The sequence below is a fragment of the Gorilla gorilla genome, chromosome 9 (assembly GCF_029281585.2).
Source record: "Gorilla gorilla gorilla isolate KB3781 chromosome 9, NHGRI_mGorGor1-v2.1_pri, whole genome shotgun sequence".
Lineage (NCBI taxonomy): Eukaryota > Metazoa > Chordata > Mammalia > Primates > Hominidae > Gorilla > Gorilla gorilla.
In genome coordinates, this window is record NC_073233.2 from 127,168,359 (window position 1) to 127,193,433 (window position 25,075).

At 41.1% G+C, this 25,075-nt stretch overlaps 1 protein-coding gene across 1 annotated transcript in view; it reads left to right on the forward strand.

Annotated features, from left to right (window-relative positions):
* CBL (Cbl proto-oncogene) overlaps window positions 1-25,075 on the forward strand; it is a 102,394-nt gene that overhangs the window by 18,966 nt on the left and 58,353 nt on the right. Inside the window, exon 2 of the mRNA XM_004052272.5 lies at window positions 7,517-7,764. Coding sequence (XP_004052320.1) covers window positions 7,517-7,764 — 248 coding nt within the window. The remainder of the gene's footprint in view (window positions 1-7,516; window positions 7,765-25,075) is intronic.

The following is a 25,075-nucleotide window of genomic DNA, read 5'->3' on the forward strand; positions in this document are numbered from 1 at the left end:
AAAGAAAACATTATTTTTTGTATTTTTTGTTTGTTTGAGATGGAGTCTCGCTCTGTCGCCAGGCTGGAGTGCAGTGGCGTGACCTTGGCTCACTGCAACCTCTGCCTCCCGGGTTCAAGCGATTCTCCTGCGTCAGCCTCCTGAGTAGCTGGGACTACAGAAGAAAACATTGAAAAAATCTTAGGGAGGATAAAATATTTACGATTCATTAAGTGGAAGTGGATCTTCATCCTCTTTGTCTTCATGTTGAGTAGGAGGAGGAGGGGTTGGCTGCTGTCTCGGGTGGCAGAGATGGAATAAATAGAAGAGGTGGAGCGGGAGGCAAGGGGGCAGGCACACTTGGTATAACTTTTATTGAAAAAGAACTTCGTATAAGCAGACCCACGCTTTCAAACCCATGTTGTTGAAGGGTCAACTGTATACCTTTTTTTCAGAGATATTAGGCAAGTACTCCGTTTTATCCTAAACTCTTTGGGGGGTGTGTGTGTGTGCGCTTGTATGTATGCATGTATTTATTTATTTGAGACAGAGTCTTGCTCTGTTGCCCAGGCTGTGAGTGCAGTGGCGTGATCTCGGCTCACTGCAACCTCCACCTCCCGGGTTCATGCAATTCTCCTGTCTCAGCCTCCCCAGTAGCTGGGACTACAGGTGCATGCCACCATGCCTGGCTAATTTTTGTATTTTTAGTAGAAACGGGGTTTCATCATGTTGGTCAGGCTGGTCTCCAACTCCTGACGTTAGGTGATTCTCCCGCCTTGGCCTCCCAAAGTGCTGGGATTACAGGTGTGAGCTACTGTGCCTGGCCTTATGTTTTGTTTTTGTTTTGAGACAGGGTCTCATTCTGTCCTGCAGGCTGGAGTGTGGTGATGCAGTCTTGGTTCACTGCAGCCTCAGCCTCCTAGGCTCAATTGATCTTTTCACCTCAGCATCCCAAGTAGTTGGGACTACAGGCATGTGCACCACATCCAGTTAATTTTTTGTATTTTTTGTAGAGATGGGGTTTTGCCATGTTGTCCAGGCTAGTCTTGAACTCCTAGGCTCAAGCGATCTGCCCACCTCAGCGTCAGCCTCAGCCTCCCAAAGTTCTGGGATTACAGATGTAAGACACCGTATCCAGCCAATATAAATATTTTCTTTTTTTTGAGACAGAGTTTCGTTCTTGTTGCCCATGCTAGAGTGCAAAGGTGCTACCTCAGCTCACTGCAACCTCCGCCTCCCGGGTTCAACCGATTCTTCTGCCTCAGCCTCCCGAGTAGCTAGGATTACCGGCATGTGCCACCACGCTTGGCTAATTTTTTGTGTTTTTAGTAGAGACGGGGTTTCACCATGTCGGCCAGGCTGGTCTCAAACTCCTGACCTCAGGTAATCCACCTGCCTTGGCCTCCCAAAGTGCTGGGATTACAGGCGTGAGCCACCACATCTGGCCTAAATATTTTCATTGGAAGCTGTACTTGGTACTTGGTTTGAACCTTTGAAGGGCTGGATTCTGTAGCTTTTGCAGATTGTTGGTCACCCAATTCTTGTGTTACCTGCTGCCTTTTCTCTATTTCTTGGTTACCAGAGACCATGCAGGACTGGGAAAGTAGTTGTGTTATGGGCCCAAATGATAGGACTAATGCTACCAGGTTCTGGGAATCATCAAAGGGTGATATGAGGTCCACTATTCTGTCTTTAGTAGGTAATTCTTGCCTCCCCTGCCTATAAGCCAGTCAGATGGTGTGGAAATGAGAAGGGGAGCTAACATTTATTGAATGCGATTTTTTTGGAAACTGTGCAATCCTTTTATGCAAATTTTATTATGAGGCATTATCTTTGATTTTGTGGTTAAAAGAACTAAGTCTCAGAGGTTAAGAAATTTACTCAACTTAAATGACTGAAACAGGACATTTTTTTTTTGAGATGGGGTCTGTGGCATGTCTCAGCTCACTGCAACCTCCTCCTTCTGGGTTCAAGCAATTCTCTTGCCTCAGCCTCCTGAGTAGCTGGGACTCCAGGTGTGTGCCACCATGCCTGGCTAATTTTCGCATTTTTCATAGAGACGGAGTTTCACCATGTTGGCCAGGCTGGTCTTGAACTCCTGACCTCAAGTGGTCTGCCTGCCTCAGCCTCCCAAAGTGCTGGGATTACAGGCATGAGCCACCACGCCCCGCCTGAAGCAAGACATTTTGATATGGCTATTTGATTCAATCTGCTCAAAATACTAAAACATTATTTAGTCCTTTAAAAATTTAATTGAAAACTTAAAAACTTATAGCTTAGGCTTTAGCATAATGTCTCTTTGGTGACTTCCTTACCTGTTACACAAATCTCTCTCATTACCTTCTCCACCTTGTTCACTATGCTTTAATCTCACTGACCTTTCTATTCTTCAAACAAATCTCAACCACTTACCACTTTAAGACCATTGAAGTACAATGGTTTGATGGTACGGTGGTTTGATTTGGGATTTTTCGACTTTATGATGGTGCAAAAGTGATAGCTATTCAGTGGAAACTGCGCTTTGAATATCGATATAACCATTCTGCCATTCTGTTTTCACTTTTAGTACAGTATTCAATAAATTACATGAGTTATTCAGCACTTTATAATAAAGTAGGCTTTGTGTTAAGATGATTTTGCCCAACTCTAGGCTACTGTGTTATGAGCATGTTTAAGGTAGGCTAGGCTAAGCTATGATGTTTGGTAGGCTAAGTATATTAAATATACTATTGACTTATGATACCTTCAACTTAGGATAGGTTTATTGGAATGTAACTCCATTGTAAATTGAGGAATATCTGTAGTTGTTCGCTCTTTTTGGGCTACTCTTCTGCTGTAGCTGGCTTTTTTCTCTAATTTCAACTCTTAGCCTCAATGTCGCATCAGAAAAGCTTTATCTACTAGTCACCCAGCACTTTCTTATCATATTAGCCTATTTTAATTCTATAGCGAACCTTATAATTTTCTTTTTCTTTTTTTTTTTATGACGGAGTTTTGCTCTTGTTGCCCAGGCTGGAGTGCAATGGTGCGATCTTGGCTCAACGCAACCTCTGCCTCCTGGGTTCAAGCAATTCTCCTGCCTCAGCCTCCCAAGTAGCTGGGATTACAGGCATGGGCCACCACGCCTGGCTAATTTTGTATTTTTATTACAGACGGGATTTCTCCATGTTGGTCAGGCTGGTCTCGAACTCCTGACCTCAGGTGATCACCTGCCTTGGCCTCCCAAAGTGCTGGGATTACAGGCATGAGCCACCGCGCCCCGCAAACCTTATAATTTTCTTGTTGAATTCATTTTTATTGTTTTATTGCTTGATTCCTCTCACATTCAGATGCCTTGTCTTTTTACTTCTGTGTCCCTGTGCCTGACGCATATTTGTTGAATGAATATGTTGAGAAAAATAAAAACTGGTACAACCTTTAACTTACAGCCTCCATATGTACAAATTGGTCTCTGTCTGAACCTATGCTCACTCTTTTTTTTTTTTTCCTATTCTAGGAGGCGTCCTCTTCTTTTAAAATATATGTATTTTAATATATTCTCTTTTTTTTGAGATAGAGTCTCATCCCGTTGCCCAGGCCAGAATATGGTGGTGTGATCTTGGCTGACTGCAACCTCCGCCTCAAGCGGCCCTCCCACCTCAGCCTCCTGAGTGACTGGGACCACAGGTGCCCACCACCATGCCTACTTAATTTTTTTAAATATGTTTTTGTAGAGATGGGGTTTCGCAATGTTGTCCAGGCTGAATTTTAATTTTTTAGAAATAAACACAAAGCATTTTGGGAGGTCAAGGCGGGCGGATCACCAGAGTTCAGGAGTTTGAGACCAGCCTGGCCAACATGGTGAAACCCTGTCTCTACTAAAAATACAAAAATTAGCCGGGCATGGTGGCGCATGCCAGTAATCCCAGCTACTTGGGAGGCTGAGCCAGAAGAATCACTTGAACCTGGGAAGCGGAGGTTGCAGTGAGCTGAGATCGCACCATTGCACTCCAGCCTGGGCGACAAGAGCAAAACTCCATCTCAAAAAAAAAAAAAGGAAATAGGGACAAGGTCTTGCCATGTGGCCCAGGCTGGAGTGCAGTGGCTTTTCACAGGCATGATCATAGTACACTGCAGCCTCAGACTCTTGGACTCACTCAAGCAATCCTTCTGCTTCAGCCTCTGGAGTAGCTGAGACTTACACCCATACCACCACCACTCCTAGCTAATTCCTTCTTCTCTCTCTCTCTCTTTTTTTTTTTTTGGAGATGTGGTTTCGCTCTTGTCCCCCAGGCTGGAGGGCAGTGGCGTGGTCTTGGCTCACTGCAACCTTTGCTTCCCGGGTTCAAGTGATTCTCCTGCCTCAGCCTCCCAAGTAGCCGGGATTACAGGTGCCTGCCACCATGCCTGGCTAATTTTTTTTGTATTTTTTAGTAGAGACAGGGTTTCACCATGTTGGCCAGTTGTCACTTATCTTCTTTTCTCTTCTGGATCTTTCTTAATATAAAGCATGTTTAGTTTTCAGTTTTTGCTAGATCTTAATCTCTAGTTACAGTGTCAGTCTTCCCCACTTCCTTCCACAGACTAACATAGGAAACTACAATTTTAATATTTTTATTGTGAAAGGTAGTCTGTTTATAAATACCTGACTTACTTTTGGAATGTAGCACTTGTAAACTGGGAACTGTCTGTATTTGTTTTATTAATATGAGTTATTAACTCTGTTGTACTTAGAATATAGTTATCTTCCGAGGTGGAGTCTCTTTTCCCTGGCCATGTTCTTGCCTTTTGACTTGAACACTTGATAAGAATGAAGAGCTTTCTAAAATGCTGTGAAAGTATTCATGAACCAAATGTTTTTGTTGATTCAGCTTGTCTTTGTTTGCTAGGCTTATATATGGGGCTAGCTGGATGTGGTGGCATGAGCCTTTAATCCCGGCTATTCAGGCAGCTTAGGCAGGAGGGTTGCTTGAATCCAGGAGTTTGAGGTTGTGGTGAGCTATGATTGAGCTCCAGCCTGAGTGACAGAGTGAGTCTTTTTCTCAAAAACAACAACAACAACAACAACAAAACAAAAACTTAAGAAAACAAGAGTTCAAGAAATGTTGTATTGAGAATGACGTATTTAGTTTTACAATTTTCATATTATCATTTGAAGAGTTGTGTTGTTTTTTTTTTTTTTTCTTGAGACCAGAATCTTGCTGTGGCCCAGGCTGGAGTGCAGTGGCATGATCTTGGCTCACTGCAACTTCCACCTCCTGGGTTCAAGTGATTCTCCTGCCTCAGCCTCCCGAGTAGCTGGAATTACAGGCATGTGCCACCATGTCCGGCTAATTTTTGAAGAATTCTTGATCATTAGTCATTAAACAGGAATTTATCCTAAGGAAATAATCTGATATATAGAAGAATGAAATATCCAAGCATGTTCATCACTGTGATGTTGCAGTAGTAAAGACTTGAAAACAAAAGAAATGTTAAAGTTGGGGGGAGATGGTTAGGATATGTTATTGTCTATCCATAGACTAGAATTATTTAAATATCTCAAAAAAGTTTATAATGAGCTTTCGGTGACACAAGAAAATAGGTATTTTTAAATGTGAAATAAAAACGAGAATGTCAGGCTTATGCTTCCATTAATGTTAGCTTAGGTTGTTTTGAACCAAATATACTGCTAATAGCAAGAAAAGTTAGAAGACACAGAATTGTTATCAAGACAGTGAGAAATTATGCCAAATTTGGGAAGTTGAGGAGAGCTGTGAGAAATTTATTTTCATGTAATGTGTAAGGGATCTAGTTTTATTTTTTCTCATATGGATAACAAAATTTTCAATAGTTTTTCTCTTGTATTCTTGATTTGCAATGTCACCGCTGATACTGAATTTCCTTATGTGCATGTGTGAGTCTGTTTCTGGACTTTCTGTTCCACTAGTTTGTCCACAGAAAAGTCCATGTAAATAGAAAGCACAAACAAGTTGTTAGGAATAAATCCAAATTTATTTGTATGACAAACACAAAATGGACTAAACTTACCAGTTAGAAAACAATGATTGTTACATTGGATTTTTAAATTCTATCTATATGATCTTTAAAAGAAACACTTAAAACATAGAAAAGTTGAAAGTGAAAGATGGTACAAAGAATTGCCAGGCAAATTCTGAGAGTCCAAATGTAGGACTCTCAGCTCTATGCTTTACTGGGTCCAAGGCCTCTCTGTTCCTGTTCCTCAAGCGGTTGTTAAAACTCAAACCCCAGGTTGGGTGCGGTGGCTCATGCCTGTAATCCCAGCACTTTGGAAGGCTGAGGCTGGCAGATCACCTAAGGTCAGGCATTCGAGACCAGCCTGGCCAACATGGCGAAACCCCATCTCTACTAAAAATATGAAAATTAGCTGGGTGTGATGTTGGCCGCCTGTAATCCCAGCTACTTGGGAGGCTGAATGAGATAGGAGAATTGCTTGAACCTGGGAGGCGGCAGCTGCAGTGAGCTGAGATTGCACCATTGCACTCTAGCCTGGGCAAAAAGAGCAAAACTCCATCTCAAAAACAAAAAACAAACAAAGGGCCTGTAATCCCAGCACTTTGGGAGGCTGAGGCCGGTGGATCATGAGGTCAGGAGTTCGAGACCAGGCTGACCAACATGGAGAAACCCTGTCTCTACCAAAAATACAAAATTAGCCGGGCATGGTGGTGCATGCCTATAATCCCAGCTACTCAGGAGGCTGAGGCAGGAGAATCGCTTGAACCCGGGAGGCGGAGGTTGCGGTGAGCCAAGATCACACCATTGCACTCTAGCCTGGACAACAAGAGTGAAACTCTGTCTCAAAAAACAAACAAACAAACAAAGCTCAAGACCCTAGAGTACAGAGATTTACCTCCCAGGGCAGTCATGTCCTTTATTTCTGTCCCTGGGAATTTTCTTTAGTCTATTATAGGGGTCAGGCTGGACACAGTGGCTCATGGCTATAATCCCAGCATTTTGGGAGGCTGAGGCAGGTGGCATCGTTTGAGCTCAGGAGTTTGGGACTAGCCTGGGCAACATGTCTCTACAAAAAAAACAACAACAATTAGCTGGGTGTGGTTATGCATGGCCGTAGTCCCAGCTACCCAGGAGGCTGAAGTGGGGGGATCACCTGAATCTGGGGGTTTGAGGCTGCACTGAGTCGTGGTTGCTCCACTCCACTCCAACCGTGAGACCCTAAAAAATAAATGAATAAATAAAAATATTGTGGGAATCAGCAGTATATTTAAAAGTAATTTGTCATATTTCATCTAGCATGTTTTAGGGATTTATGTGGATGTTTTCCCCTAGTTGTTTGTTCTGTGTGTTATCTGTACCATTAGTCTCTCAAACGGATTTAAAAACACATTCTTCTGGGGGACCACCAAAAATTTTAAAATGGTTGCCTGTGGGCAATGGGGTTATGGATCTGCTTCTTATATGCTCATGTATTTTTCATATTTTGCAAAAGAGCACATATTTCATAACTTTCTTAAACTTAAAAAAGGGAGCTATCCTTAAAATTCTCTAAGTAATAGCCCTTCTTTTTCATTTGTTGCAGGTGGTGCGGTTGTGTCAGAACCCAAAGCTGGCGCTAAAGAATAGCCCACCTTATATCTTAGACCTGCTGCCAGATACCTACCAGCATCTCCGTACTATCTTGTCAAGATATGAGGGGAAGATGGAGACACTTGGAGAAAATGAGTATTTTAGGGTGTTTATGGAGAATTTGATGAAGAAAACTAAGCAAACCATAAGCCTCTTCAAGGAGGGAAAAGAAAGAATGTATGAGGAGAATTCTCAGCCTAGGTAATGGAGAAATACTACACAAATAATTATGCAGGTCTGTGACTGCCTGAATGGGTAACACATAGAAGTAGTTGAGTTGGTTTTAATTTTATGTTAGTAGGAATGGAAAGTTGACATTTGATTTAAAGGTATAGTTTATATAAAAGGTTGCCATGGATGACATTGTACTATCCCTAACTCTGATTGATTTGCTTACCTCTGAAAAATCATTTACTGATAGTAATGAAAATGAGTTGGAGGCAGTAGGTCCTTTGGAGAACCTGAAGATCATGAAAGTTTGTGGGCAGGTGGGAGTTTGGAAGAAAGAAGATTGGGGTTAAGTGGAGTTTGGGAGTAAATAAGAGGCCGATCTTGCCAAAAGCTGTAGCATATTAGGTAAATTTATATGTGAGATAATAGGGGAAAAAGCCACTAGTTTAACTTTTTAGAACATGAAGCAAAGTGAAATGACATTTTCTTTATAGGTAAAAGTAACTTTTCAAATAAAATAGGTAGAGGTGAATGCAGTTAATTCAATAAATATTTGAAGGATCACTATGTATTCTTTTGTATTAATTTTATTATTTTTTTTTTTTTTGAGACAGAGTCTGGCTCTGTCGCCCAGGCTGGAGTGCAGTGGTGCGATCTCAGCCTCCAGGTTCAAGCGATTCTCCTGTCTCAGCCTCCTGACTAGCTGGGATTATAGATGTGCACCACCATGCCTGGCTAATTTTTGTGTTTTTAGTAGAGATGGGGTTTCACCATGTTGGCCAGGCTGGTCTCGAACTCCTGACTTCAGGTGATCTGCCCGCTTTGGCCTCACAAGGTGCTGGCATTACAGATGTGAGCCATCGCGCCTGGCCCTCTTTTGTATTAATTAAATACCAGAAACTATAGGCTATCCTGCATATTGTTAGCTTAGCTGTCGTAAATTACCTACTGGGAGAGAAATAAGTTAACTGTATGTGTGGATGTAATTGTGTTTTATTTTGTTCAATTTGAACTAAATATTAACTCATCTAGAATGAGTAATAAAATAATTCCACTAGCATTTTTTAGTGAGTAAATTATTCTTGAGTAGTGACTTGAATTAGAAGGAACAGTATTTCTGAAGTCATCTGGTTACCATGCATGACTCTAGCAGTAACATACTAAATGGTGTCCTTGTTGTCTACCTTTCCTTTGGGCCTGTTGGCCTAGATTCTGGCAACCCTAGCTTTCAATTAAAATTTTATGCACATGATTATCCATATTACCATTATTGCAACAAATTACTCAGGTGTAGTCTGAGTAATGGACTCAAAATGTCCATCTTTTCTTTCTTTCTTTCTTTTGTTTTGTTTTGTTTTGTTTTGTTTTGCTTGAGATGGAGTCTTGCTGTTGTCACCCAGGCTGGAGTGCAGTGGCGTGATCTTGGCTCACCGCAACCTCCGCCTCTTGGGTTCAAGTGATTCTCCTGTCTCAGCCTCCTTAGTAGCTGGGATTACAAGCATGCACCACTGTGCCGGCTAATTTTTGTATTTTTAGTAGAGATGGAGTTTTGCCATGTTGGCAAGCTGGTGTCGAACTCCTGACCTCAGGGGATCCGCCTGCCTCAGCCTCCCAAAGTGTTGGGATTACAGTTGAGAGCCACTTCAGCTGGCCTGTCCATCTTTTCTTAAAAAGATTCTGGTGAGTGAATTCAATCCGTAAGAGCCTTTGTAACTTCTAGTTTATTTGGAAGTGAACTTTATTCCTTTTAAATACTCAGATTTTGTAACTTTTGTTAAAACCTCGACTGTATGGACCTTTTAGCTAACTAGTCATTTTGTATTGCTGAGTTTCTAAAAAATAATTTTAATTCGTGAGGTACCAAAACTTAAAAATTTTGTTTACCATGTACTGTGAACTAGATTCTGGTTCTAGGAGGTGAAAAGGAAAGTTAAGCATTCAAATTTGAGGTAATATGACAAATGCATTAATAGAGATATGTACAAAATTCTGTTGGGAGCCGGGCACAGTGACATGCACCTGTAATTCTAGCTACTCAGAAGACTGAGGTGGGAGGATTATTTCAGCACAAGAAATTGAGACCAGCTTGGGCAACACAGCGAGACCTCTTCTTAAAATAAATGAAACATTTAAAAAGTGCTGTGCGAATACAGTTTTGTCCAGTGGCATTAGAGAAGGTGGCATAGAGGACTTGTAATTTGAATTAGAGTTTGAAGGATAAATAGGAATTTTCTAGGCAGAGAAGTCAAGAAAAGTCTTTTAACACAGTGGCATGAAAATGGAGGCTCTGGTATGTTTAAAATGAGAAGTTTGGTTTGGTTAGAATTGTGGGAGACAGATATGCGGGAAAGACGGGTTGAAGTCAGATTGTAAAGGGCTGTTTTTTTGAACTCTAGACTTTCTCTTATAGATGATAGGCTGTCATAGAACAGGTTTATTTTAAAGAGCATTTCTTTTTTCTATTTTTTTTCTGTTTTTTGAGATGGAGTCTCACTCTGTTGCCCAGGTTGGAGTGCAAAGGAGTGATATTGGCTCACTGCAAACTCTGCCTCCCGCATTCAAACAATTCTCTTGCCTCAGCCTCCCGAGTAGCTGGGATTACAGGTGTGTGCATCATGCTGGGCTGATTTTTTTGTATTTTTCGTAGTGACAGGGTTTCACCGTATTGGCTTGGCTGGTCTCAAACTCCTGGCCTCAAGTGATCCGCCCGCCTTGGCCTCTATTTTATATGTATTCTCACAATAAAGTGTGCTAGAGAAAAGAAAATGTTACTAAAATCATAAGGAAGATAAAACATATTTATTATTCAGTAAGTGGAAATGGATCCTCATAAAGGTCTTCATCCTTATTGTCTTCAGGTTGAATAGGCTGAGGAGGAGGAGTAGGAAGAGGAGGGGTTGGCTGCTGTCTTGGTACTGAAAATTCCAGTACTGGTTTTTCTGTGGTAGAGGCAGAATAGGTGGAGGAGGTGGAAGGGGAGGCAGGAGAGGCAGGCACACTTGGTGTGACTTATATTGAAAAAAAAGTCTGTGTATAAGTGAATCCACACAGTTAAACCCATGTTGTTAAGGCTCAACTATATCTAATTTGCTGTTACCAAATGACTTCAGTACGTGTTGACAAGTTCTTTTGCCTCTTTTTAAACCTCATTGTCAGTGTGCCTGTCTGTATCAATTTTATTCCCCCTAACATGAGGCTTTTAATATTTTATGGATTTGATTTGTACAAATTATATGTAAAATGAGAGTAAACAGATTTCAAGTGAGAATCAAGGAGTTCATTTTTTCAATCAACTTTCTCAGGTTGAAAGGGTTTTTGTAAATAGGGAAAAATATATAGGCTTTTTGCGTATGATCTTTGTGGTCTTTTTGATTACTTAGAGGTTTTTTTTTTCCTATTCAGTTTTTAAATTGAGATATAATTCACATACCATAAAATTTGCCCTTTTAAAGTGTACAATTTAGTGGTTTTTAGTGTATTCGCAAAGTCAGGCAACCATCACCCCTCTGTAATTCCAGAACATTTTCACCCCCCACAGGAAACCCCACTCCCGTTAGCAGTCACTCTTTGTTCCTCTCTCTGGATCTCCCCTGGCGCTTGGTAATCACTAATACCTGCTTTCTGTCTATGTGGATTTGCCTGCTCTGGACGTTTCGTGTTAAGTGGAATCACATAACGGTGGCCTTTTGTGGGTTTTTTTTTGTGTCTTCTTTTGCTTAGAATGTTTTTACAATTCACCCGTATCGTAGCATGTATCGGTACCTCATTCCTTTTTATGGCTAAATCATATTTCAATGTATGGATATACCATATTTTGTTTATGATATTTTTGTCATTTCTACTTTTTGGCTACTACTGAATAATGTTGCTATGAGTATTTATGTGCCAGTTTTTGTATGGCTATAGCCATATAAACATATATACATATATGTTTTCACTTCTTTTGAGTATATATATATATACCGATAGGAGTGGAATTGCTGAGTCATATGGTAATTCTGTGTTCAACTTTTGAGTAACCTCCAAACTATTTCCACAGTAGCCGTACCATTTTTCTTTCCCCTAGCGATGTATGTGGGTTCTGATTTTTTGCTAACAACTGCTATTGACTTTTTTTATTACAGCTATTCTACTAGGGGTAAAGTGGTGTCTTGAGGTTTTGAAATGCATGTGAATACTTTTTCATGTGCCCTTGGATGTTTGTATATAGTTGTCCCCCTTTATCCTCAGTTTAACCTTCCTTGGATTCAGTTACTGGCAGTCAAGCATGGTTTGAAAATATTAAATGGAAAATTCTAGAAATAATTCATAAATTTTGAATTGCATGCCCTTCAGAGTAGTGTGATGTAATTTCGCAAAGTTCTACTTTATCCCAGCTGGGATGCAAAGCATCCCTTTGTACAGCATCTCCATGCTGTATACACTAGCACCTGTTAGTCACCTAGTAGCTATCTTAGTTATCAGATTAAGAAAACATAATATACACAGGGTTCAGTACTATCTGTGGTTTCAGGCATCTGCACATCTTGGAATGCAAAGGGGGACTATTATATCTTCTTTGGAGAAACATCTATTCAAATCCTTTGCCCATTTTAAAGTTGCATTATTTATCTTTTCATTGTTGAGTTGTAAGATTTTCCTTCATATTCTGGATGCTAGACCAGATACATGATTTGCAAAACTTTACTCCCATTCTGTAGGTCATCTTTTCACTTTCTTAACAGTATTCCTTGAAGCACAGAAGTTTTTAATTATGGTGAAGACCAATATTTATTTGGTTTTTGTACTTTTAAGAAATTATTGCCTAATTCAAGGTCATGAGGCCTGTTTTTTCCTATTTTATAGTTTTACCTCTTGTATTTAGGTCTTTGATCCATTTTTGAGTTAATTTTTGTATATGGTATGAGGTAGAGGTCCAACTTGATTCTCTTGCATGTGGATATCCCTTTGTCTCAGCACCATCTGTTGAAAAGTCTGTCCTTAATTGCATGGACTTGTTGCCATTTTAGGAAGGAAGTAAGTTGACCATAAGTGTAAGGGTTTATTTCTGTACTCTCAATTTCATTTCATTAATCTACATATCTATCTTAATGCTAGTACCACACCATCTTGATTACTGTAGCTTTGTACTAAAGCTTTGGAATCAAGAAGTGTGAGTTCTTCAGCTTTGTTTTTCAAGATTGTTTTGGCTGCTATTCTGGGTCCACTGTATTTCTTTTTTTTGAGATGAAGTCTCACTCAGTCACCCAGGCTGGAGTGCAGTGGCGCCATCTTGGCTCACTGCAACCTCTTCTTGCCAGGTTCAAGCGAGTCTCCTGCCTCAGCCTCCTGAGTAGCTGGGATTACAGGTGCACACCAACAATCCCAGCTAATGTTTGCATTTTTACTAGAGACGGGGTTTCACCATGTTGGTCAGGCTGGTCTTGAACTCCTGACCTCAAGTGATCTGCCCACCGCAGCCTCCCAAAATGCTGGCAGGTGTGAGCCACTGTGCCCAGCCTCCCTTGAATTTCTGCATGAATTTAGAATCAGCCTGTCAATTTGATCCCAAATACAATTTTTTTTTTTTTTTTTTTTTTTAGTAGATAGAGTCTTGCTCCGTCACCCAGGCTGGAGTACAGTGGCATGACCTTGGCTCTGCCTCCCGGGTTCAAGCGATTCTCCTGCCTCAGCCTCCTGAGTAGCTGGGATTACAGACATGCACCACAACCCCTGGCTAAGTTTTCTATTTTTAGTAGAGATGGGGCTTTACCATGTTGGCCAGGCTGGTCTCGAACTCCTGGCCTCATGTGACCCTCCCGCCTCGGCCTCCCAAAGTGCCGGGATTGCAGGAGTGAGCCACTGTGCCCGACCCCTAAATACAATGTTTTCTTATCAAAAAGAGCAGCAGGGGCTGGGCGTGGTGGTTCACGCCTGTAATGCCAGCACTTTGGGAGGCCAAGGTAGGCGGATCACCTGAGATCAGGAGTTTGAGACCAGCCTGGCCAGTGTGGTGAAATCCCGTCTCTACTAAAAATACAAAAAATTAGCCAGGTGTGCTGGCGAGTACCTCTAATTTCAGCTACTCTGGAGGCTGAGGCAGGAGAATCTCTTGAACCCAGGAGGCGGAGGATGCAGCGAGCCGAGATCAAGCCACTGCACTCCAGGCTGGGCAACGGAGCGAGAGTTCATCTCAAATAAACAAGAGCAGCAGGAATTTTGGTAGATATTGTATTAGATCTGCCGATCATTTTGGGGATTACTGCCATCTTAACAATACTGTTTTCCGCTACATGAATACTGGATATATTTCCACTTATATTTTTATTCATTTTTGTTGTTGTTGTTTTAGACAGAGTCTCACTCTGTTGTTGCCCAGGCTGGAGTACAGTGACTCAATCTCAGCTCACTGCAACCTTCACCTCCCAAGCTCAGGTGATCCTCCCACCTCAGTCTCCCTAGTAGCTGGGACCACAGGTGCGCACCATCATGCCTGGCTAATTTTTGTATTTTTTTGTAGACACGAGGTTTCGTCGTGTTGCCCATGCCGGTCTCAAACTCCTGGGCTCAAGCAGTCTGCCCATCTCTGCCTCACAAAGTGCTGGGATTGTAGGCATGAGCCACCTTGCCTGGCCTTACTTATATCTTCTTTAATGTATTTCAGTAATGTTTTGTAGTTTTCAGTGTTCAAGTTTTTTGCCTTCTTAGTTAAGTTTATTCCTATTTTGTTCGTTTTGATGCTATTGTAAATGGAATTGTTAATTTTAGGTTCATATATAGAAACATAGTTGACTTCTGTATATTGATCTGGTACTCCACAACTTTGCAGAACTTACTTATTGGCTCTAGTAGCTTTTTAGTAGGTTCCTTAGGCTTTCCTAGATACCAGATCATGTCACATGCAATTAGAGGTAGTTTTACTTCTTCCTGTTCTTTCTGGATGCATTTTATCTCTTTTTCTTGCCTAATTATTCTTGGCTATGTTGAATAGGAATATCAGGAGTGGCCATCTTTGTCTTTTTGGTATTGAGGAGGAAAATGTTCAGCCTTTCACCATTGAGTATATTAGCTGTGAGATTTTTGTAAAGGCTTTTCATCAGGTTAAAGAAGTTTCCTTACATGTCTTGTTTTTCAGTTTTTGTTTGTTTTTTTTTTTTGCTTTTTTGTTTTATCATAAACAGATGTTAGAGACTTTTTATGTTTCATTCGTGGTTTTTCTTTTTTTGATAGGTGAGTTGTGGACAGCTGAGTGCTAGTTAAATATAGTACATAGAAAGAATCTTGAAAAGAAAACTAGTTTGAATAAGCCAAAGTAGAAACTTGTTGACTCATAAAATTCTAGAAAAAATGAGTATCTTAAATTGCACTAAAGAGGCTGGGCATGGTGGCTCACGCCTGTAATGCCAGCACTTTGGGAGGCTGAGGTGGGCAGATCACTTGAGGTCAGGAGTTGGAGACCAGCCTGGCCAACATAGTGAAACCCCATATCTACTAAAAAATTCAAAACAATTAGCTGGACATGGTGGCATATACCTCTGTAATCCCAGCTGCTTTTGAGAGGCTAAGGCACAAGAATCGCTTGAACTCGGTTGGTGGAGGTTTGCAGTGAGCTGAGATCATGCCCCTGCACTCCAGCCTGGGTGACAGGGTGAGACTGTTACCAATTAAAAAAAAAAAGAAAAAAGAGAAAGAAAAAGAAAAATTGCACTAAAGGCAAGAATGCAGGTAAGCCTCAGGAACAACTGAAACCAGGATTGAAATGTTGCCAGGACTCTGTCTGTTCTCTTTGATTCTTCTGGTGTTACTTCCATACTCAGTGCAGATTAATGCGTAAATTGCAGAAAAGTTTGGTCTGTATTACACCCAAGTTTTATATCTTAAGAGTTTCTGCTGTAGCAGAAGATCTGACTCTTAGTTCCAGTTTTCACTTTGGCTTGGTATAGAGCATTTGATTGTCCCTGCACCAACCTCTGGAAGGAGAGGTTAAGTACTGGGATTAGTACAGCAGAGGCCAGTTGCAGACCTCTAGACTAATCGACTGTGGCTTGGGAGACATATGTGTTCCTTCATAGCCATGTGCATGGGGGAGTTTGTTCCTAGTTTTTTGGGTGTTGAGGAGCCAGTCTCTTAAATCTTCTCTATAAGAGTGTACATAATTGGCTGGGTGCAGTGGCTCATGCCTGTAATGCCAGCACTTGGGGAGGCTGAGGTGGGTGGATCACCTGAGGTCAGGAGTTCAAGACCAGCCTGGCCAACATAGTGAAACCCCGTCTCTACTAAAAATACAAAAATTAGCCAGGTGTGGTAGCGGGCACCTGTAATCCCAGCTACTCGGGAGGCTGAGGCAGGGAGAATCACTTGAACCTGGGAGGTGGAGGTTGCAGAGCCGAGATTGTGCCACTGCACTCTAGCCTGGGCGACAGAGTTAGATTCCATCTCAAAAATAAAAAATAAAAAAAGAATGTACATAATTCTGTCTATTATTGTATAGTATTGTTGCTTCATGATTTTATTTTAGTAATTATTAGCTGATTTAAGTTCTCCAAAGATAAATTTGCCCTCATTTTTCTTAGACTTTATAAAAAATGAATTAAGTAAAACCATAAGCCTCTGTTTTGCCTTTGATCTTTCTGGGTTTTGCACCTGTTTTCATTTGTGTACAGGAAGTTACAGTAGAAGCCGAATGGGATTATACAGTGCAGTTAATTTTAAAAACTTGATTGTATTCATTGTGCAAGTAGGATTAAGCTTTTCTAATGTAATTCTGCCTTCTTAGAGGTAGGAAAAGGAAAAAAAATTAGTATTGAGTATTTTGTCTATGGTAGGCACTGCTCCTGAATAGTACATAGTCCCTTCTTTTCATGAAGCTTATAAGCTTATATTATCTCTTTTTCCATTAGTTTCCAAAGCATAACCTCCATATTATCATCCGGTGGAACAGTATTTAACAAGCTAGACAAAAGTGTTTGTGCAGCTATAATCTTTTCCTAGCACCCTGAAAATAGGTTTTCAATAAGTGTGCCAAATTCTTCTGGTAGGTAATGGCAGCTTAGATCTTTGTGTTCAGGAATTTGGGCTTGGTGGGAAGAGATTTTCACTTAGGTTAAAAATGTCCTTGCATTTAGGAAAGGGACAGCAACATGGGTCCTGAAAAAGATTTTCAGTCCACGAGAGAGACAATGATGGCTTGGACCAAAGTGGTGGGTGTAGAGATGGAAAGAAGTGGGCAGAATTTGATGTATTTTAAAGCTAAAATACCAGGACTTGCTAATGAATTGGATAGATTTCTAGTTTGAGCAACTGGATAGATAGTGCAATGGGAAGCCACTGAACTTTTGAACAGGTGAAGGATGTGATCCACTTGTATTTTACAGTGATAGTATTGGCTGCTGTCTGGAAAATAGGTAAGGTCTTGTGGCAATGATGGAAATAGATGGATAGGTTACTAAGTTAGTATTCTAGGCCATGTTAGATTGATGAGACTAGGGAGGAGGAATTTAAAATGAAGAGAGGTGGGCAAATAAGAAATAGATTGGGGCTAGGCATGGTGTAATTCCTGTAATCCCAGTGATTTGGGAGACTAAGACAGGAGGATCAGTGGAGGCCAAGAGTTTAAGACCAGCCTGAAACTGGGCACAGTGGCTCACGATTGTAATCCCAGCACTTTGGGAGGCCAAGGTGGTGGATCACCTGAGGTCAGGAGTTCGAGACCAGCGTGAACATGGTGAAACCCCCTCCCTTCTAAAAATACAAAATCAGCTGGGCATGGTGGCGGATACCTGTAATCCAAGCTACTCAGGAGGCTGAGGCAGGAGAATTACTTGAACCCAGGAGGCGGAGGTTGCAGTGAGCCAAGATTGCACCACTGCACTCCAGCCTGAGTGACAGAGTGAGACTCCATCTCAAAAAAAAAAAAAAAAGAGACCAGCACGGCACCATAGAGAGACCCTGAACCTGTCTCTACAAAAAATTTAAAAAAGAAAAATTGGCTGGGTGTGGTGGCATGCATACCTGAAGTCCCAGCTACTCAGGAGGCAGTTGAGGTGGGGAGGATCACTTGAGCCGCTGCACTATAGCCTTGGTGACTGAATAAGGCCCTGACTCTTAAAAAAAAAAAAAAAAAAAAAAAAAAAAAGAAACCAGTTTGCTAGGCCTAAAATAATTGTTTCTCTTGGCTTGCAAAAGTGGCAAAAATGGCAAATCTACTTTTTTTTAACTTTTTTTAAAAAAATTTTTCTCGCAAATCTATTTATGATGAGTATTCCAAAAGAGGATGCAGGGACATGGGTATTGCCATACCAGGTTGCATTAGGGGTGAAATTGGTTTAACCTTTCTGGGGTGGTGGTTATATCAAAAGATTTAGAATTTTCAGCCAGGCGTGGTGGCTCATGCCTGTAATCCCAGCACTTTGGGAGGCTGAGGCAGGCAGATTACCTGAGGTCAGGAATTCGAGAACAGTCTGGCCAATGTAGTGAAACCTCGTCTCTACTAAAAATACAAAAATTAGCTGTGTGTGGTGGTGCACGCCTGTAATCCCAGCTACTTGGGAAGCTGAGGCAGCAGAATCGCTAGAATCCAGGAGGTGGAAGTTGCGGTGAGCCGAGATCATGCCAGTGCACTCCAGCCTGGACGACAGAGCAAGACTCAATCTCAAAAAGAAGATAAGATTTAGAATTTTGCTTAATAAGTTCACTGGTAGGATATTTATTTATTTATTTATTTTTAAAGAGAGATTGGTCTGTATTTTCCAGGCTGGTCTCAAGTGATATGCCCGCTTCACCCTCCCAAAGTGCTGGGATTATAGGCATGAGCCACTGCGCCCAGACTGTTAGGAATTTATCAAAAAGAATTGATCAAGGATGTGAGACTCCGTCTCAAAAAAAAAAAAATTTTTTTTTTTTTTTGCTAATGAAGAGTAATGATATGACAATATGTTAAATAGGCTATAGAATTGTATGTTTAATAGTATTCTATTTTTGTAGAAAGTATTTTAAAATACAAAAACAACACCTAGAAAGAGTGATACCAAAATAACAACGGTAAGTATTAGAATTAGAGGTGGTTTAAATTTTCTACAATGAATATGCAATTGATCAAAAAACTTTTTTTTTTTCTTTTGGGAGGCAGGGTCTCTTGTCACCCAGGCAGGAATGCAGAGGTGTGATCACAGCTCATTGCAGCCTCAGCCTCCCAGTTTCGAGCAATTCTCTTGCCTTAGCCTCCTGAGTAGCTGTGACTACAGGCATGTACCACCATGCCTGGCTCGTTTTTAAATTTTTTGTGGACATCGGGTCTCACTGTGTTTCCCAGGCTGGTCTCAAACTCCTGTGCTTAAGTGATCCTTTTGCCTTGGCCTCCCAAAGTGTTGGGATTACAGGTATGAGCCACTACTCCTGACCGCAGATTGTTTTTAAAAGAAGAAAAAAAATGTGGTAACTTCTTAGGTAACAGCACGGATTCACAAGAACAGTTCTGAAAATTTTCCCTTTTGTTGTAGTAATATGATCGCTAGATTATGGTGAAGCTCAGTGAACCTAGCTAGAGAGAGTGCAAAGTTCCTAGCTAGAAAGACTGGAAAACTGGGTTAGAATGAACAAGGTGAAGTTTATGAAGGTGAAAAGTCACAGTTCTCAGCATCATCCTGTACAAGGTAATAGTGCTTGTAGAGCAGCAGATCATAAATTACTATGGTTTGTTTAATTATGAAAACCTGATAATCAGATCATCTGTTTTCTTAGAAATTCTAATGTAGTGGTAGGTTATATTAGTGCTTCAAACATGGTTTGCTTTTTATTTTTAATTAATTTTTTTTTTTTTTGAGATAAGGTCTCACTCTGCCGTGCAGGCTGGAGTGCAGTGGCGCAATCTTGCCTCACCACAGCCTCAACCTTCAGGGCTCATGTGATTCTCCCACCTCAGCCTCCTGAGTAGCTGGAACAGGTGCATGCTACCACGCCTGGCTAATTTTTTTTTTTTTGAGAGGGAGTCTCGCTCTGTCGCCCAGCCTGGAGTGCAGTGGCGTGATCTCGGCTCACTGCAAGCTCCGCCTCCCGGGTTCATGCCATTCTCCTGCCTCAACCTCCCGAGTAGCTGAATTTTTGTATTTTTTGTAGAGACGGGATTTTGCCATATTGCCTAGGCTGGTCTTGAACTCCTGAGTTCAAGCAATCTGCCCCACCTTACCTTACCGTAGTGCTGGGATTATAGGTGTGAGCCAGCATGGTTGGCCTGTTTATTTTTGTGAGACAGGGTCTTGCTTTGTCACACAAGACTGGAGTCCAGTGACACAATCATAGCTTACTGCTGCCTCTTCCAGGATCATCAATTTACCTGCTTCAGCCTCCCAAGTAGCTTGGGACTACAGGCACACACCCCAAGTAGCTGGGACTACAGGCACACACCACCACGCCTGGGTAGTTTTTTAATCTTTTGTAGAGATGGGGTCCCACTTTGTTGCCCAGGCTGGTCTTGAATGCCTGGCCTCAAGTGATTCTCCCACCTTGGACTCCGAAAGTGCTGGGATTACAGGTGTGAGCCACCTTGCCCGACCAGTTTTTTTTTTTTTTTTAAACCAGATATCTACCTGCTTGTCTAGAGCTTTTTTTTATTAATGCAGTTTTTCTCTCAGCCTTTTGGTTTGAGGACCCCTTTACATTCTAAAAATTTTTTGAGGACCTCAAAGAGCTTTTGTATATATGGGTCATATCGATCAACATTTACCATATTTGATACTAAAACCGAGAGATTTAAAAATATTTAGGTTTTTAACCTTTAAACACTTAACAATAATAAGCCTATTACATGTTAACATAAAAAGTTTTAATGGACCAGGTGCAGTGGCTCATGCCTGTAATCCCAGCACTTTGGGAGACCGAGGCGGGTGGATCACTTGAGGTCAGGAGTTCGAGACCAGCCTGGCCAACATGGTGAAACCCCATCTCTACTAAAAATACAAAAATTACCCGGGCATGGTGGTGGGTACCTGTAATCCCAGCTACTCAGGAGGTTGAGGCAGGAGAATCACTTGAACCTGGGAGGTGGAGGTTGCAGTGAGCTGAGATCGTGCCATTGCGCTCCAGCCTAGGTGCCAAGAGCAAAACTCCGTCTCAAAAAACAAACAAAAAAGAAATAGAGACAAGGTTTTGCTCAACCTTCTTCATAACTGGGACTATAGGTCTGTGTCACCATGCCTGGCTAATTTTTAAATTTTTTTGTAGAGATGGGATCTCACTATGTTGCCTGGGCTGGAATTTCTGTTGTTACAAATTAACCAGTCTTTGGTATTTTGTTAATAGCAGCGCAAGCAAACTAAGACAGACGCATTCTTTTACATTTTTTGCAAATCTTTTTTTTTTTTTTTTTTTGAGATGGAATCTCTCTTTGTTACCAGGCTGGAGTGCAGCGGCGCGATCTCAGCTCACTGCAGCCTCCGCCTCCTGGGTTCAAGGAATTCTTCTGCCTCAGTCTCCCAAGTAGCTGGGACTACAGGCGCGCGCCACCATGCCCAGCTAATTTTTGTACTTGTAGTAGAGACAGGGTTTCACTGTGTTGGCCAGGATAGTCTTGATCTCTTGACCTCGTGATCCGCCTGCCTCGGCCTCCCAAAGTGCTGGGATTACAGGTGCGAACCACCGCGCCCGGCCTTACAAATCTTTTTAATACATAGTTTAAGAGAATACAGCTGGAGTTTCATATCTGCTGCATTCAGTGTGTTACAGTGTGATATTTTGGTTGAAGTTTATGAAGAAAATTCAGCTACCCACAAATATGTAGTTGGAAAGGGGGAGGGGTATTCATACTTTACCAAAACTGAACGAGTGTTAGTTTCTTTTTTCTTTTGAGATGGAGTCTTGCTCTGTTGCCCAGGCTGGAGTGCAATGGCACAATCTCAGCTCACCGCAACCTCCGCCTCCCGGGTTCAAGCAATTCTCCTGCCTCAGCCTCCTGAGTAGCTGGGACTACAGACGTGTGCCACCACACCTGGCTAATTTTTGTATTTTTAGTAGAGATGGGGTTTCAGCATGTTGGCCAGGCTGGTCTTGAACTCCTGACCTCAAGTGATCCACCCACTTCGGCCTCCCAAAGTGTTGGGATTACAGGTGTGAGCCAATGCACCCAGGCGAGTATTAGTTTATTAAAAGGTTAGTTGCAGTGTGCAACTGCTTCAATTAACATTTTGTACTTTAAGATTCATGCTATCTTGTAGTTGGAATGATTGTTTTACTCGTGCATGATTTCGTAACACACATTGGTCACTTGGAAAATATTGATTCACTAGGTTATAGAGATTTTTCCATATATTGATATATCATATCATATCAAAACATTAAGTTCATTAATTAAATCTCATTAGAAAAGTTTGGTATTGGGAAGCTGTTACTTATGGTTGTGGATAGAAGTTTGAAAAATGAAATTTTGCTTAAAAGCTTGAGTTTCATTATTGACAATGAAAACTGCCAGTTTATCATCAGGTGACAGGGCACTTCATTTTGGAGAAACACTCTGCCAATTATGCAAGTCTGAACAGCCATAGTTAGTCTATTCATCATTCTTTCAAGTAAAAATGATGTTCCATACCGTATGTGAAAACACAGTTAATAACTTGATGGTGAAAGACTGAAAGCCTTCCTTTTAAGATCATGAAGCAGACAAGATAGCCTACTTTTGCCACATCTCATCAACGTGGTACTAGACGTTCCAGCCAGAGCAATTAGGCAAGAAAAAGAAAAGAAGCCTAATTGCTCTGCTGCAACTTCTGAGAAAAGATAGGAAAAAGAGCCATTTCCATTTGCATGTGACATAATTCTGTATGTAGAAAATTCTAAAGAATCCATTAAGAAAACACTAAAGCCAATAAATGAGTTCTGCAAAGTTGCAGGACACAAGATCAGTATACAGAAATCAATTGCCGGGTGTGGTGGCTCACGCCTGTGATCCCAGCACTATGGGAGGCCGAGGCAGATGGATCGCTTGAGGTCAAGAGTTCAAGACTAGCCTGGCCAACATGGTGAAACCCTGTCTCCACTAAAAATACAAAAATTAGCTGGGTGTGGTGACGGGGACCTGTAATCCCAGCTATTTGGGAGGCTAAGGCAGGAGAATTGCTTGAAACCCGGCAGGCAGGGGTTGCAGTGAGTCGAGATCGTGCCACTGCACTTCAACTTGGGTGACAGAGCAAGGGTCCGTCTCAAATAAAAATTATAGTTTTATACATAAGGAATGAACAATCCAAAAATAAAATTAAGAAAATTCCATTTGCAGTAGTATCAAAAATAATAAAATACTTAGGAATAAAATTAAGGAGGCAAAAGACTTGTACACTGGAAACTACAAAACGTTGCTGAAAGAAACTAAAGAAGACCTAAATAAATGGAGAGACATTCTGTGTTCATGGATTATAACTTAGAATTGTTAAGGTTGCAGTATTCCCCAAGTTGATACACAGTCATTGCAATACCTATCAAAATTCCAGTAGCACTTTTTTCAGAAGTTGACTAGTGGATTCTAAAAGTCATAAAAAATCTCAAGGGACCTCAAATAGCCAAAACAATCTTGAACAAGAATAAAGTTGGAAGACTTGTACTTCTGATTTCAAAGCTTTACTGCAAAGCTGCAATAATCAAAACATTGTGGTACTGGTATAAGGATAGACATACAGACCAGTAGACTAGAATTGAGAGCCCAGAAATAAACCCTCATACATATGGTCAATCGATACTTTTTTGACAAGCTTCTCAATGGAGAAACAACAGTCTTTTCAACAAATGGTGCTGGGAAAACTAAATTATCATATTCAAAAGAATGAAGTTGGACCCTTTCCTTATGTTGCATATAAAAATCCTGCAGAAGGATGGGCCAAAAAAATGAAAACAAACAACCCTCAAAATGTATCAAAGACCTAAATTTAAGAACTAAAATACAAAATTTGTAGAAGAAACATAAGTGAAAATCTTCATGAATCTTGGATTAGGCAATGATTTCTTAAGTATGACACCAAAAGCATAAAGATAGATAAATCAGACTTCATGAAAATCAAGAACTTTGTTCATCAAAGGACATATGAAGGAAGTGAAAAGGCAGCACACAGAATGGGTCAAAATATTTACAAGTTATATATTTGATAAGGGATCAACATCCAGAACATGTAAAGAACTGCAAAACAACAACAAAACAAACCAATTCAAAAATGCTCAAAAGTTTTGAATAGATTTTTCTTCAGAGAAGATATACAGCTGTCCAATAAGCTCATGAAAGGATGCTCAACATCATTAAATCATTAAGGAAATGCAAATCAAAACCACAATGAGATACCACTTCACAGCTGTTAGATGGATATTATTTTAAGAATAAAACCCTCATGCATTGGTGATAGGAATAGAAAATGGTACAGCCACTGTGGGAAACAGTTTGGCAGTTCTTTAGAAAGCTGAACATAGAATTACCATAGGATCTAGCAGTTCTTCTAGGTACATACCCCAAAGAATTGAAAGCAAGGACTTGAACAGATATTTGTACACCCATGTTCATAGCAGCAGTTTTCACAACAGCCAAAAAGTAGAAGCAGTTCAAGTGTTCAGCAGATGAGTGGGTGAAGCAAATGTGTTATAGCCATATGGTGGAATATTATTCACTCATAAAAAATGAAATTTTCGACTGGGCGTGGAGGTTCAAGCCTGTAATCCCAGCACTTTGGGAGGCCAAGCAGGGCAGAACACTTGAAGTCAGGAGTTTGAGACCAGCCTGGCCAACATGGTAAAACCCCATCTCTACTGAAATACAAAAATTAGCTGGGCGTGGTGGCACACGCCTGTAATCCCAGCTAGTTGGGAGGCTGAGGCAGGAGAACCGCTTGAACCCAGGAAGCAGAGTTCACAGTGAGGTGAGACGCCACTGCACTCCAGCGTGGGTGACAGAGTGAGACTCGGTCTCAAAAAAAAAAAAAAAATGCTGTGGGCACATTATAGAGAATTGAAATCAAGTAACAAAAGGGAAAGGAAAGTGACTAATATTGCTATTATTTTGGTACAGTTTCTTTCTTTCTTTTTTTTTTTTTTTTTAATTGAGACAGGGTCTCCCTTTATCTCCCAGGTGGTATGATCATGACTCACTACAGTCTTGACCTCCTGGGCTCAAGTATCGATCCTCCCACCTCAGCTTCCCAAGTTGCTGAGAATACAGGCACACACTACCATACAGACTAACTTATTTTTTTGTACAGATAGAGCCTCATTATATTGCCCAGGCTGGTCTCAAACTCTTGGGCTCAAGTGATCCTCCTACCTTACTCAGCTTCCTAGAGTGCTGGGATTTTAGATGTGAGCCACTGTGCCTGGCTTTTGTCTGCTAATTCTGTCATCTTTG